Source organism: Musca domestica, unplaced genomic scaffold, assembly GCF_030504385.1.
Source record: "Musca domestica strain aabys unplaced genomic scaffold, Musca_domestica.polishedcontigs.V.1.1 43, whole genome shotgun sequence".
Classification (NCBI taxonomy): Eukaryota; Metazoa; Arthropoda; class Insecta; order Diptera; family Muscidae; genus Musca; species Musca domestica.
In genome coordinates, this window is record NW_026712332.1 from 1324957 (window position 1) to 1341460 (window position 16504).

Genomic DNA, 16504 nt, shown 5'->3' on the forward strand with positions numbered 1-16504 from the left:
TCACTGCTTATTCGGATTTTTTCGATAAGCGGTAAGAGCATTCCGTTGTCTGTGTATTCATTAGTTTATTATGCTTGTACTTTTCATGCCGTGAAACATTTTCCTACTCCACCCCAGAAACAAGCCACTTGTAAACTTGAGAAAGATGGCATCCCTGTTCACATACGAGGTTGTTGTTGTTGTCTTTGATATTATGTTGGGAATCATTGTGGGGGTAAATAACAAGCCATTCGCAGGCGTCTGGATCAGTCTGTTTTCAACATTTCAAGTTTTCGAATCGAAAACATTCTAGCCGGGTAGCAATTAAGACACAAACACGTGTTGGGGTGTTATAAAAAGCAAAAGAAAAGATCATAATGAGTAAAGGTGAGTTTGGTAACATTAACGCAATTTGTTAATTATGTAGGAAATTGAGAATAATTAACTTGTTGAACAGTTGCAGGATACACACTTGGTTCTCTAATCATCGAGGGTAAGACCAAACAGGTCTTTGATTTACCTGAACATCCTGGCAATTGTTTGATATTGAGCAAGGATCGCATAACAGCTGGAGATGGTGCCCGTGCTCACGACTTGGCTGGAAAAGCTGAAATCTCGAACTCCACAAATGGTCAAGTTTTCCAAATCCTCAACGATGCAGGTAATTAAACGTATTAAATGTGGCTGGTGACAATGTCGTATCTCATGTGCGTATTTGCTTTTTTACTTTCATGTGTAGGTATTCATACTGCCTACGTGAAACAGGCTGGTCCCAAGGCTTTTATTGCCAAGAAGTGTGCAATGATACCCATTGAATGGGTAACAAGACGTTTGGCAACTGGTTCATTTTTGAAACGCAATCCTGGTGTTCCAGAAGGTTATCGGTAAGTTCCCAATTGACACTAGTGACAGCAATTACTGCATGTTGTATTCAAGGTCATATTTCTAATAATGACCAAAATCATACAATAATATATTTCTAATTTTAAAATAAGACTCCAGTACTTTGTGGGTTCATTTCGTCTCATAGTAAAAACAATTTTATATATTAAATCGGTGAAGAAATTCCTCCACTAAGAGCTATTAATTTAGTGGCTTAAATTGATACCTGTATTATAATTTTTTTTTACGTTTTTTCAAAGTAGTTAATCAAATCCAAGTATTAAAATCGACTTCCAATTAATGATTATATTATACCCTCTGCCATATGACTAGAGAGGGTATATATCATTTGATACGGTCAAAATGTGCCTAGTCTTTTGACCAAATCCGTTTCAGGACATTAGGAGTCGATCTAGCGATGTCCATCCGTCTGTCTGTTTGTCTGGCTGGTGCGCACGATAACTCTTAAAGGGAGTATCCGACTTGGTTCAAACTTGGTACATCGTAATATTTTTGTCAAACTTACATCGAGGTTGGAGATGGGTAATATCGGTCCACTCCTTCTGGTAACTCCCCACAAAAGGTCGAAATTTTCAAAAACACATTATTTTCTGCACAGAAAGAGAAACGATAATCTGATTTTGTTCCAAGTTTGCAAATCCAAATATTTGCGACAGTGCTACGTCAGGTGCGAAAATGAACCTCCCACAAAGGGTCAAATTTTTGAATAATTACAACTCTTATAAAGTGTGATGTAAGAGTCCGATTGTCTTCAAATTTCACACATCCCAATAAATTTTTACCCCAAGGTCTGGTTTAAAGATGGAATACATCGGTCCACTCTTTCTGGTACCTCCCCCACAAAAAGGTTGAAATTTTCAAAAAAGAAAAATATTGTCTGTACATAAAAATAAGCAATAATCCGAGTTTGCTCCAACTTTGCAAATCCTAATACTTGCGTCAGTGCTAGGTCAAATGCGAAAATGGACAATATCGGTCCACTCCATCAAGTACCTCCCCCACAAAGGGTCAAAATTTTGAATAGTTACAACTCTTCAAATTTCACACATCCCAATATTTTTATAAAATCACGATCTGGTGCTAAGATGGAATATATCGGTCTACTCCTTGTACATTCCTTACAAAATTTTGAATATCTATGAAGCTTATAAAAAGCGAAATTAAAATTAGATTCCATTTAGACTTGGCACATCTGAATATTTCCATCAACACAAGATCTGTTATAAAGATGGTAGAGATTGGTCCAAAAAGGTTCAAAGTTTTGAATAACCAAAACGATCAAAGAAACAAAACGCTCAAAAAATGCGAAATAAGAAGATAAGATGAAGTATGAGAATGGAATACTTCGGTCCCCTATATCTGTTGCCTTTCACATATTACCACATGTTCCAAAAGTTTGGACCTGGCACGTCGCAATATTTGTATCATATTTATTTAGGTCTATTAGAAATGATTGTTGAGGCACGAGGATCGTTTCAGTTTAACAATTCATGTTCTTTATTTAAGAAGAAGTAAAAGACAACTAACTGAACGTTACAACAGTAAACTATATTTATTACATGGAATGTTAGGATGATGTATGTGATGCATGTATAAGAGTATATGTGTATTTGTACAATGTACATAAAAACAATGTTGCCACATCTAATTCTATTATTAATCATTTGGGTATTCTCATGGGTTACCGTGCTCATGTGATGTACAATTGCAAATACCAACACTCCTCCTCAATTGTACACGACTTGTGCCAAGGTTCTGAATTTCTCCAGCTTTGACAATGGTAATGGTTTAGTCAGCATATCAGCAAGCATTTCTTCGGACTGGCAATAATTACATTCGATGACCTTTTTATCAATATAATCCTTTACGAAGTGATATTTCGTGTCAATATGTTTTGTTCTATTACTTAATTTCTCCTCCTTGATTAAGTTTAGGCAACTTCTGTTATCTTCGTAAATTGTCGTCGGTTGGATTTGTTGACATCCGAAGTCTGCTAAAACATTTCTCAACCACTTTGCTTCTTTTGCAGCTTCCGACAGAGCAATGAATTCAGCTTCGGTTGTAGACAGAGAGACAAGTGTTTGCTTTTTACAAGCCCAGCTGATTGGACAATCATTCAATAAAAACAAATATCCAGAGTTACTTTTCCGGTCAATTCGACATTCAGCCCAATTAGCATCAGCGTATCCGATTAAAGTATTCGGAGTAACAGTCTCACAACTAAGTTTCAAGTACATGTCTACAGTGCCTTTAAGATATTTCGCCACACGCTTCAGCTCAATCCAATCTTTTTGAGTAGGACAACTTATTTTCTTTGATAAAATGGATATACTGGCAGCAATATCAGGACGAGTGTTAACAGCAACATACAGCAAAGAGCCCAATAAACTTTGATATTCAGTATTTCTTAACAAGGGTTCTGAATCTTCTTTTCCATATGAAGGTTCTAACGGGTACTTTGCGATTTTAGAATCTTTAAGGCCAAATGTGTTAACTACCTCATTGATGTATGCTTTCTGCCCAATTAGAAATTCACCACTGCTTGTCCTCTTGACTTCAATTCCTAAAAATGTTGTTACCGGACCGAGATTCTTAACTTCAAAATGATTGTTCAACATTTTACCAACATCCGCAATATGATTTTCATTTCTCGAAGATACCAACAAATCATCAACATACAGCAATATAAATAACTCTTCCCCATTGATGATTTTGGTGTATATACAAGGATCCGCTTTGCTTCTCGAAAAACCATTATTAATCAAAATATCATTAAGAGCATTGTTCCAAACGTTTGCTGCTTGCTTCAAACCATAAATACTTTTCTTCAGCTTACAAACCTTGTTTGAATCGCCCTTCACAAAACCAGGTGGTTGTGCCATGTATATTGTCTCCTTTAAATTACCATTCAGGAATGCACACTTGACGTCCATATGATGAATATGCATCTTGTTTTGGCCAGCAATTGAAAGTAATATACGAAATGTTGATTGCCGTGTTACAGGCGCAAAAACTTCATCATAATCAGTCCCATATTTTTGATTAAATCCTTTTGCAACAAGGCGAGCTTTATAGCGTTTAACTTTGCCGTCACAATTAGTTTTTAATTTGTAAATCCACTTGCATCCTATCACATTGGCTTTTTCAGGTTTAGTAACCAACTCCCATGTATCATTTTTTATCATAGAATCGATCTCCTCCTGCATTGCAGCAGACCACTTTTCTTTTTGTTTTGACAAAACAGCTTCCTTAAAAGACTTTGGTTCAATTAATGATTCAGATTCCATAACACATGCTGAGTATCGAGCAGGGCGGACACCTTTATTTTTCCTTGAAGATCTACGAAGGGTACTTTCGTGATTACCATTGCTTGTAGTAGGCACCTCTTCTTCATCCTCAGTAAAATATTCCAAATCGCTACTCAAACTACTGTACGAGCCAACAGGAGAGTTAATCGCCACTGCTTCTTCCTCTTCCATTTCCCGTTTTGACGAAAGGTTGATTTCTATTTGACTTGGTTCTTTGACTTTATCGCTTTTATCTTCAATGGTGTCATTTGAATTTACAAATCTAAAATCTCTGCTTATTGTCACTCTATTGGTATCGGTATCAACAAACCGCAATCCTCTGCTTTCTTCGTCGTATCCCATGAAAGTTAAAAGCTTGGATTTATTGTCCAACTTTTTTCTTTGCACATGGGGTATCAAAACATAAGCCTTTGTTCCAAACACCTTAAAATTGGCTATATTCGGTTTTGAACCTTCCCATCTTTCGTACGGGGTACACGGAACAGAATTTGAAATCAATCTATTTTGCAGATAATTAGCACACATCACTGCTTCGCCCCAATACTGTTTAGGTAATTCAGCTTCTTCCAGAAGACATCGGGCCATTTCCAATAAATACCGGTTTTTTCGTTCAGCAACGCCATTCTGTTGCGGGCAGTAGGGAACAGTGAACTGAGGTTTTATGCCACGACTAGAAAGAAAATCAGCCAATCGTCTAGATTTATACTCCCCACCATTATCTGATCTGAAGCATTTTGGATACCTTCCAAATTTATTTTTGACCATTTCAACAAATGCCTTCAATTTTACAAAAACTTCTGATTTTTCATGTAACAGATATACAACGGTGTAACGGCTGTAATCGTCAATAAATGTCAGGATATATTTCTTCTTTCCAGGTGTTATTGTTTGCATGGGTCCACAAACGTCTGTATGGATAACTTCCAACACTTCCCCAGTTTTTGACTTTGACATTTTTGGAAAGGGTTTTTGAGTCAATTTGCATTTGGTACATACCTCACAAGTCTTTCTTACGCCACAGTCCACGATGCTAAAATTATTTTCCAGCTTACCAACTTGCATAGATCTAACCGCATTAATATCTCTGTGTCCAAACAATTTATGATAATAATGTTGACAACGATCCATTTTGCAGGAAACAACGTTTACCTTCTCTGTGCTTTTACAACGCAATTGATACAAATTGTTGACCAAATCCGCTAATCCAATTTCCAAATCCTTATCGTCGCGTATTCTGCACATATTACCAGAAAACGTAAATGTATAACCCTTAGTTGACAACTTTTTCACCGACAATAAATTTCCTTTAAATGATGGAATGTATAAAACATCGCCAACAGTAATGACTACTTCAGACCCTTTGGCATTCACCATCGATACTTTACAAACACCTTTACCATTTGAATAAACGGCATCACCATTTGCTACGGTCACCTTCTCACACCACGATGTATCAAGTTCCACAAATTGATATTTATCGCTACAAATATGGCACGTTGCTCCAGAGTCAACAACCCATTCACCTTCAGCACCGTTCATTATGAAACATGCATTTTCCATACATACATTTTCTTGTGCGATTTTAGCTTTGTGTTGATCCGACTGCTTATTTTTTAACTTCCAGCAATTCTTACGAATGTGCCCAACACCGTGACAATGATGGCAAATAATTTTCCTTTTGTTGTGTGCAAACTTATTTGTTGCTTTCAAAACAGAGTCTTCGCTCACTTGCCTTTTCTTTAATTTCTCGTGCTCTTCCAATAATTTATTTTCCACAACAGTCATTGTGAGATCTTTTTCATCCCTTACCTCAAGAGCAGTTATCAGAGTGTCATATGTAGCAGGCAGGCTACTCAACAGCATAGATATTATCCATGACTCAGACAATTTTTCACCCAACGATTGCAACTTTGTAAACATCAACTTCATGTTTGTTATATGGGAATCCATATCTTCCCCAGGTTGTAGCTTGAGTTCACAAATACTCCTCATAAGTTTCACTTTGTTACTCAAAGAAGATTTTTCATGATACGATTTAAGTGTATCCCAAGCTGCTTTTGCATTTGCACAATTTGCAATGCGATGCACTTCACTGTCTTCAACAGCTAATCCAATCAGAATTGTTGCTTCAGTGTCACGCTCTATCCATTTTTCATCAGGAACCGCCGGCACAGGATCACTGATAACGTCCCACACTTTTTCCTTCTTCAACAACAGCTGCATTCTATATTTCCACAACTCATAATTATCCCTGTTCAGCTTTGTGAACAACAATTTTGAGTCTGCCATGATTCGCTCCAATCAGGTAATTTTCACGATAAATTTCACAATAAAATTTGCAAATATGAACAAATAGCAGAATCCAGGTACCAAGAATATTTAATTCAATTCTCCAAGAAACAGCGAAAAAAAAAAAAAAAACAAAATCCTCTCTAGATGCGATAGCCTGGGTCCATAACCTATTAGAAATGATTGTTGAGGCACGAGGATCGTTTCAGTTTAACAATTCATGTTCTTTATTTAAGAAGAAGTAAAAGACAACTAACTGAACGTTACAACAGTAAACTATATTTATTACATGGAATGTTAGGATGATGTATGTGATGCATGTATAAGAGTATATGTGTATTTGTACAATGTACATAAAAACAATGTTGCCACATCTAATTCTATTATTAATCATTTGGGTATTCTCATGGGTTACCGTGCTCATGTGATGTACAATTGCAAATACCAACAAGGTCCGATACGTAATGGACAATATTGGCCCATTCCTTCGGAACCTACTCCATAGAGGGTAGCAATTAGAATAATCAGAACAGAAGTCAAAATATATTTAAACATTTTAACTTGTTATTAGAAACTTTTTTTACAAAAATGTATACAACGAAGCTCGACCGATACCAACGGTTTTAATAAAATAATGTGTATTTATTGCATGAGCCTGGGGTTCAACTCTAGCTCTATGAAAATGTGAAATAAAAACTTTTGAAATTGGAAACACTGCCAAATGAAGTATTTTAAAACTATTTTATATTTTTATAGAAGGAGATCGAAATTTCTTTTTCTTCCTCTTATAATGAAAAATATTGTAACAGTTAAAATTTGGAAAATGCTTAAATGCCATTTTCTGAAATATATAATTGAATAAATAATATATACACAATATTATTGATTAAATCAAACTTTTTTATATCTCCTGTGCTCGTCTCATTTAAAATGGTCATTGTAAAATTGTTTTTTACAAAATGCAACTCAGATAATATAGTATACAAATGTTATCAGCTACGTCAGTGACCCTGCTTTTACCCCCAGTAGATGTTCCATGAGGAATATTATAGACATCATCAATATGTATCAATCAATCAAGTCAGTGATAACTATGTTGTATTCATTTTTGTAATGGCTTAGCAACTAATAAATATTATTAATACAAATTTACAGCAAATAATAAATAATGCAGTCTAAAATAAATTTTCTAAAATGTTAATATTTTATTGAAAGCTCAAATGTATGTAAGCCTTGATCATTGTTTCCAATCCCATATCCAATATAGCCCCCAACAGCCACAATGAAATAAATATAAATAAATATAAGTAATTAGAGGTTTAAAGTAGTAATAACTTGTATATTAAGGTCTGAGACCGCTTACCTTCCCTTATCCAGGGAAACAAAGATTCAGGGAAAAATCAAAAAACCCAAGGCCTTTATAAGGTCGGACAGGAAGACTTGTTTTGTAGTTTGACAATAAACTTGGACTTTGGACTATTGTGACTTGACTCCCATTAAATTTCAAATCATAATAAGTTTTTTTCGACAGCAAACGTAGTTTTCAGATGGGCTTACTGGCTGACCTGCTATAGACCATGACCCTGCCAAATAACGCCAAATCACATCCAGTTGTTAACTATTTTCACATTAAATTTTTGTAGATCAATAATAAATTTCAATTAAAAATAAAATTCCCACTAACATATGTTTGTTCTCATCCACTTTAAAAGCTTCTCCCCTCCCAAACAAGAAACCTTTTTCAAGGATGATGCTAATCACGATCCACAATGGTCAGACGAACAAATTATTTCAGCCAAATTTAAATTCAATGGTGTTGAAATTGGTAAAGTATACTTAAATTTTGAAATAAGGTTTTCAAGGATAATCTTCTACATTGTAATTAATTCATTTAGGCAAAGATGAAGTTGACATCATCAAGAAAACCACCGTTTTAGTCTTTGAAATTTTGGAAAGAGCTTGGGCTACTAAGAACTGTGCTCTAATCGATATGAAAATTGAATTTGGCGTCGATGAGGAAGGTATGTATGAATTTATTTGTTTCGGGTATTGCATGTTGAAGATACAAAAGTCTTTTCTAAAATACTTTTGTGACAATAACTTTATTTTTAAATAATTTGGTCTAAATACAGCATACATTGTCCAAAAGATAACTTGAACTAAAAGTTACAATATTAATGAAATGAATATCTTCGCAAACTATCCATATTAAACTCCATAATTAAAAGATTTGGACAAATTCATAAATAGAACAGTGTTAACATTTATTTGTTGGAATACTGTACATAGTTTTTATATTTTATTTAATCTTCTATTGAACCTACGATCACTTGTGTAGAAAAAAGGTTTTGCCATAGGTGTTTTTTTCCAAAGGAACTGACTAGCATTTGTGGAACTATCTTCTTTTCTTTTGCTGCACCCTATGTAAAATATTGCAATTAATAAGGATATTAAATAATTAATTATTTTTCTGAAATATTGTCAATGGAGTAGTCTTTTTGTATCTCGTCTTATACTCCTAGTACAATTTTTTTTGTATTTCTTTGACTATTACAATTGGGTTTTGGTTAGCGATAGCGTCCCTTGGTGAATTTCAAATTTTATGCTTAATGTTAGTAGTATAGTCATTCATTCATAGTCAGTCAATTAATCGAGTTTCATAGCATTTAAAATAATCCTGACTTAACTTATGTCAACCCCTAATATGATTCTTCTTCAAAAAAACTAATTCGGGTTTTTCATTTTGAATCTCTGTATTGAATTGATGTAGGATAGTCGCTAAAGAATAAATAAATGAAAATGTTGTTGGAAAAATATCGAGATATACATCACGGCCGAGTCCCCCTAAAAATATCAAAAATGTCTTAAAAATCTTCGCTTAAATAGCAACGAACTTTAATGTGGGGAATTTTAAGAATATAATTTGACCCTTAAAATTCTAAAATCGTGGTAACAACGTTTTCCCGTTTGCGAAGATACCTGCTTTTGTTGAATAAATTATTTATCAAAACATTATTAGGGTATAACCATGGTACAATGAAGAGAAGGTAGGTCAACTTTGAAAAAATTGCAAGTATAGAGGTCTACCTGTTTGGCTTGTAATGTCAGAATTACTATCAAAACAATAAAAAAGCAAACAACTTGTTGCATTGATTTTGAATAAATAATTTAAAACCGCGAAAACTGAATGAATGGTCAAAATTTCTTTTCAATATCATGTTCTATATATCTCTTATGGTTTATTTCGCGACAATAACTGTACATTTTGTCGATGCATTTGTTGCAATAAGCATTTTGAAAACACCCGAATTTGAATATTTTCTGAACAATTTTTTATTATTGAAAAGAAGACACACACATAAGCAAATGAAGTTGACATATTAAGCCAGAAAAACAAAAAAAATTAAATCATATGGTAGTTCTGCCCTACCTTGAATTCATTGTACCATGGGTATAACACTGTGGTCAGGGTATTATGTATTTGTGCATTTCTTTTTAAAATGGAGAAGGAAATATGAAATACGATTACTTTTGAGGATCCTTATAGAATCACGGTCTGAGTCAATTTATGAGCCCTTGTATTTTTGTAAACAAAGTATAGGTCGCATTTATTGCCCGAACGAAATGAAATCTTGCACAAATCGTATGTTTGGTCCAGGGATAAACCCTATTGAAATTGGTGATAATCAGTCTAAATTTAGATATAGCTCCCATATACAACTTCGTCCAATTGTGTTTGGAAGTGTGCCCATATATAAGTTTCATCCGATTTGAAGACACCCACATTCGTAAAATGCACTTCACAACATTGATGTTTGGTACCGGATACCAGATAAAGATCATAAAATTATCTGCTAAATTTAACGAGATCGATCCAGATTTGTATATAGCTTCCATATTTGTCTTCGTCCGATTTTAAGTAGATTATCCACCAAATGTGTAACATCAGCCCAAATTGAGTGGATGCTGGCACATGCGACCACTGTCTATCGCGATCGGGTAGATCTAATAAATATGCACATTAGTCGAAATCGGATGGATTTTGGCACATCTAACTGAATTCAGCTTGGAATCAAGAGTGTCAAATTTGGCAAAATTCGGTTAAGGTATAACTTTAGCTCCCATATATAAATTTCATCCGATTTGAAGACACCTACATTCGTAAAATGCACTCCACAACATAGATGTTTGGTACCAGATACCAGATAAAGATCATAAAATTCTCTGCTAAATATAAATATTGCTTCCATATTTGTCTTCGTCCGATTTCAATTTGATTCTGTACCAAATGTGTGATATCAGCCCAAATTGAGTGGATGTTGGCACATGCGACCTCTATCAAATTATATCGCGATCGGGTAGATCTGATAAATATGCATAATTGTGTAGGGTTTTATATCGATGTCCCTGTATGACTTTTACCTTTCTTTACTGGGTTTTTGATCTGAGTCTGTCAGTAAAATCGGTTTTGGGAAAAATTACAATAATTGATCTGCAAAAAAACCATGTAAATATTATTAGATTATTAAAAGTTAAAAAAGACCATACTTACTATAAACACCTGAAAAAGAAAATCTGTCCCACTTCTTCAACCTACCGAACACAAAAATCTTGAACTTATTATATATCAGTACAATTTTTTTATTTACATATTAAATTTGCAATACAAAAATGACATATTTTTGGTTTTCTAATGGTGAAATTTCAATCCTGCATCCTACACCGAATAGACAATGGCCAAAATAATGAAAATGAAACAGTACACCAGGAAGAAGATGCGATCAATGGCTGTTGCCAATAGGATCCAATCGAATTGCAATGATCTCGGTGTTTGATTCGATGCATTGAACATTGTATTTTCGTTTGTTGTCTCAATTGGTTCGTCATAGACGTGTTCGCCCATCTCCTTGGTGCCATTATTGAGCAGGGTTTGCGGTTCGGCTTCTAGGGAAAACTCGCTTAGCAGTAAAACACGACCCAAGCCGCCATTGAGAAGGTTTCTCAAAAATGCCGGTACACGTTGCTTATGTTTGGCTGTGGACAAATAGAGGACGGTTACCGAAACGATTGTCGATATGCTCAAAAGCAACAAACTGGCGCTGTAGAAGAGTACCACTAGTGGGGTATTTTCCGCCAATATGGGCAACATTTGGGCAAAGTACATCAGGAATGCAGCAATAATTACAATCAAAACGGCATTGAGCAAAATTTTCTCTCCCATTTGGGGTGGTAGCCAGAATATGGATAGACACATTAGTATAATGCAGGATGCTGGCGTGAAAATAACCGTTGTGTACATCGAAGAGTAGCGTTGAAGTTGGAACGTGTACTCTATATAGTTGTAGAATTCCTCACTGTTGTATGTGGCCTTGGCGTCGATGATGTCCCATTCGGTGGATTTAATCAAATCCTTGTAATCGATGCTTTCCTTGAAGTCAAGGAATTTTGGATCGATTGTTGTCAAAGTCCATGTGCCCACTTTGAGTTTGCACGTTTGCTGGTCGTATGGCCACATTTTGAGATTCAGATTACAGTAGGCCGTATAAACCACGGGAGGCACCCACATGAAGCTACCATCGTAGGAGAGCATAGTCTGTGTATCACCAACATAATCGCCCTCGCTGCCGGCGCTGTTGAACAGAGTAATGTCCGGCTTCCATACCTCCTTGGAACGTATATGCAAGGTGGTTATGTTGTCGAAATATTCCGGCTTCCATGTCCTTCCTCCATCGCGCCAGCGCATGTTGACCCAGCCATGCAGCGTCATTCTGCCCTTCAATTCATCGATATCGATGTAGTTGACGGCTATGCCCAATGTTATGTTCGTCCGCTGCGTGGGTGTAACCATGGGGTGCGAGCTCTTATCATAGTTCGTAAACAGTTGTACACGCAGACGGTCCATTGTGCTGATATTCCATGAGGCATTTCCGTCCTCAGTGCAGGCAGCCAGCTGAATTGCTGCCACCACGAACAGAGCGACTGTGATGGTGGCGCGGTGACGGCAGGAAGTAAACATCTTTCGTTGAGGGATTTCGTTGTTCTTATCACAATAACAAATTAATTTCTTTTTATGTTTTTTTTCTTTCTCTAAGAAAACGTGGCGACAAAAATTAAATCCACAATTGTTTGCGGCAAGTTTTTAAACGCCGCACAATATCCACGAAAAATACGGTGCTGAGTGTAGGAGATTCAAACTAAAACTGCGAGTCCACTTTCAGAAAGTGAATTATGAAACTGGTGGCGTTGAGACCCGACTGCCGTAGATTATTGTCGTATGTACATCTGGGCATATGCACATATCGAATTAAATTCTTTGTCCAGATTTGAGCGCATTTGTATGAGTTGTGTTTATTAAATTTATCTTTCGTTTTTTTTTTGTTATTGTTCTTTCTTTTAAGAATTTAGAAATTGAGGTTTTGTATTTGTGTATGGTGGCGAAGTAATTCTCTGGGGATTATGCTTGGGCCCGAGCCACTGATTTCCTCATCGAATGTGTGAAGGTGGTTAGAGCAATCGGTGTGACTTGGACAAAAAACTAAATGGCAAAAATATTCCAATTTCACGATTTGATGAGCCTAAAAATATAAAATTCGTAGTTGTTTATTTAATTCCAAATAGGGGTAGAGGGTATTTCTTGTAAACATTTCTTAGAATTAAACTAATTAAAAAGTATCAGTCGGTTTGGCCGACAGATGTATACTCTCAGCCAATTTTCGATTACTTAAGTATATTTTGACTTGTTTTATGATTTTCAAATTGTTGACCATCTGTGGAGTAGGTTCCGATGCGATATAAATGTTGCGACGTGCAAGGTTTGGATTATATTGGTTATTTTCTTCACTTTATATGAGATATGTGATAATTTTTAGAAAATGTTAAAATGTGCGTGAGGTACCAGATATGGGCGACCGAAGTATTCTGTTTTCATATTTTCATCTAATACAGATAAAAATATTGACTTGCGCAAAATTACAAGGAAATCGAACATTTATATCCAATATAATGCGAAATCATAAATTTTACATTCATCTCAGGTTCCTGGTTGAGAGAAATATTTTGATATGGTAAGTTGTAAAGAAGAATCGCTGACTAGTTTTGCGAGTTATGACAGAAAAAGTATTGGAAACTGTGACCCTTTGTGGGTGAGTTACCAGAGGGGGTTCGCAGATATGTATATCCTCTTCACAACAGATCTTGTTTTAAAAAAGAGATTATATTTGTGAAATTTGAAGAGAGTTGGATGCTTATTTCGTTTTCTTTAAGCGTTTTGTTTTTTAAAACCTTGAACTCAGGACAAATGATCCGATCTCTACCATCTTTATAACAGATCTTGTGTTGATAGGAAAATTGAGAATATTCAGACCAAGCCTGGATGATGTTAATTTAGCGTTTAAAGAACTTCAAGGATATTCAAAATATTTACCCTTTGTGGGGGAGGTACCAGAAGACAATCGGACTCGGATATTTCACATGTTATAACAGTTAAAATTATTAAAATTTTTACTCGGTTAAAATTTTTAAAATTATTAAAAATGTTGACCCTTTGTAGTTGAGGTACCAGAAGGAGTGAACCGATATATCCCATCTTTACACCAGACCTAGCACTAAATATTAGGATTTGCAAAATTGAAGCAAAATTGGATTATCCTTTCTCTTTCTGTGCAGTAAAATATTTTTTTTGCTTTGAAAATTTCGACCTTTTGTGGGGGATGTACCGGAAGGACCGGCTCGATATTGCACATTTCCGAACTTGATCTAAGTTTGATAATAATGTTATGATGTACCAAGTTTGGATGAAATCGTTTTGGCCGTATTAAATGATATATACCCTCTGTAGCCACGTGATTGAGGGTATAAAAATTGGTGTTAAGGTTATTTTAAATTATCGATTGAAATGCGCATTGCCGAATTTCCGATATCCGTCTGTTGTAAACACGCTTTCTTTCAAACAAATTGAGATAGAAGGCTGAAATTTTGCATAAATTCATAGTTTAGGTAAAGTTCCTAGATGGGCCATGTCGGTCCATGTTTTCGTATAGCCCCAATATAACGGTACCTCCCAACATTCGTTTTTTTATGATTTTAACGACAGTATTTACCGGAATTAATTCAAATTTCATATTTAAAGTTTGTAATGGGTACTACAGCCTACGACAAAAAATGTTTGTATGCAGGTCCACGTCTTCGTATAGCCCCCATATAACGGTATTTAGATTCTGTATTTAGAAGATTTCAGTTGTTTTTTGTCATTTTTTTAATTTTTCAAGTTCCTTCCAAATGGTGGAGGGTATTTAAAGCTCGGCCCGGCCGAACTTAGCTGCTTTTTACTTGTTAGTACTCAAAATGTGCGATTAGTTCAGTCTGACGTAACCTCTTAGTACGAATGTTCAAAAACCCAGCCTTATCCAACACCTACGCTCCAAGATTAAGGTTAAGATTCTAGCTGCAGCCGTGCTGCATTGATTCTCAGTCAGTCAGTTATGTTGCTGTTGTTTTGTCGATATTTTTGTACGCAAGCGCTCATTCAGTTTAGACCTTAATATAAGTTTTCACATGGTAGAGGATATAATACTTCGGCCCGTCGTTTTTTACTTGACTTTTATAATTTAACCCTTTTTCGCATAATGGTGGAGATTTTCATCATACAAAATTTTGTCCAAAATTTATATGAAAAGACAATTTTACCTTATGTTTATCGTATCTGAAAGTCTTAATAATATGTATATGTTTCAATAAATTTATGATTTCGTCTTTTTTATTAGACTTCCTTTTTCTCAATCCTATTTTAAAACCTCGATGCTCATTTCTCAACACTAATTCTCCATTCGTTTCTTTCTCATTGTAGGTCAAATTATACTGGCTGACATTATCGACTCGGATTCTTGGCGTTTGTGGCCTTCCGGCGATAAACGTCTTATGGTCGACAAAGATGTCTATCGTAAATGTGCCACTGTCACAGATGAATCCCTGGACACAGTAATACGCAACTACACCTGGACAAATGATCAACTGAAACAGATTATGCCAAAATCCGATCATTTGGTTGTCATTTTAATGGGCAGTGCCTCAGACAGTGAGCACTGTGAAAAAATCGCCAAACATTGCAAATCATTTGGCCTGAACACCGAATTGCGCGTCACCTCAGCCCACAAAGGAACCGAAGAAACATTGCGCATCTTACGTGAATATGAAGGTCGTCTGAGCAATCTGATATTCATTGCTGTAGCAGGACGTTCAAATGGTTTGGGTCCAGTTTTGTCGGCCAACACTCCATACCCCGTCATCAATTGTCCACCCCTTAAGGCCGAAGATAAATCGTTGGATGTGTGGTCCAGTTTAAATGTACCCTCAGGATTGGGTTGTCCCACAGTTGTGTATCCCGAAACTGCTGCCCTGCATGCTGCTCAAATTTTGGGTCTTCACAACTTTATGATTTGGGCCAAATTGCGCACAAAACAACTGTTGAACTACACTTCGTTGAAGGTGGCCGACAAGAAAATGCGCGGTGTCCGTAATGCCGATGAAAGCAAGTGATCGGATCGTATATTGCCATGTTATTCACATATTGATGAATTCGTTGATTCTGATTTTCAAACAAATATGTATATTCCTGTGTTTTGTTAAAAAAGACAATATTTCAATATAATTAAATTGTTTTTACATAAAATCTCAAATAAATTTATGGGTATTTTATTGAAATGCTTCAGAATCGATAATGTCTTCAGATTTCGCTCCGCTTAATGATTCAATTATTATTCAATATAATATAATTCAATTGTTTTGGAATGGATTGAAAATGGATGAAACAACTGACGGATTGGCAAGAAACATTTCACCATCTCCAGACCTATCAGCCCAATGTTTAAAAATTCAAACTTTGCCAACTTGTTAGAGTCATGCTCTTTTAAAGAAGAACAAAGCTATTCTACAAGTTATTCTATGTGCCAAATCATTCTTAATTATTCTGAACTAAAGCCATAATATCCGTCCGATAATAAATTTTTCTTTGAGTTGAAATTAAATGG

At 35.6% G+C, this 16504-nt stretch overlaps 2 protein-coding genes across 2 annotated transcripts; one reads left to right on the forward strand and one right to left on the reverse strand.

Moving 5' to 3' along the window:
• Positions 1-205: 205 nt before the first annotated feature.
• On the forward strand, positions 206-16157 carry LOC131804426 (bifunctional phosphoribosylaminoimidazole carboxylase/phosphoribosylaminoimidazole succinocarboxamide synthetase-like). Its single transcript, XM_059127281.1, has 6 exons — positions 206-366; positions 437-640; positions 719-863; positions 8192-8304; positions 8375-8500; positions 15325-16157. The coding sequence occupies exons 1-6, from the start codon at positions 357-359 to the stop codon at positions 16011-16013; spliced, it is 1287 nt and encodes a 428-aa protein (XP_058983264.1). The 5' UTR covers positions 206-356; the 3' UTR covers positions 16014-16157.
• Positions 11097-12934, reverse strand: LOC131804425 (neuronal acetylcholine receptor subunit alpha-4-like). The gene has a single exon (XM_059127280.1). It carries the CDS (start codon positions 12493-12495, stop codon positions 11197-11199), a length of 1299 nt encoding a protein of 432 aa, XP_058983263.1. The 5' UTR covers positions 12496-12934; the 3' UTR covers positions 11097-11196.
• Positions 16158-16504: the final 347 nt, after the last annotated feature.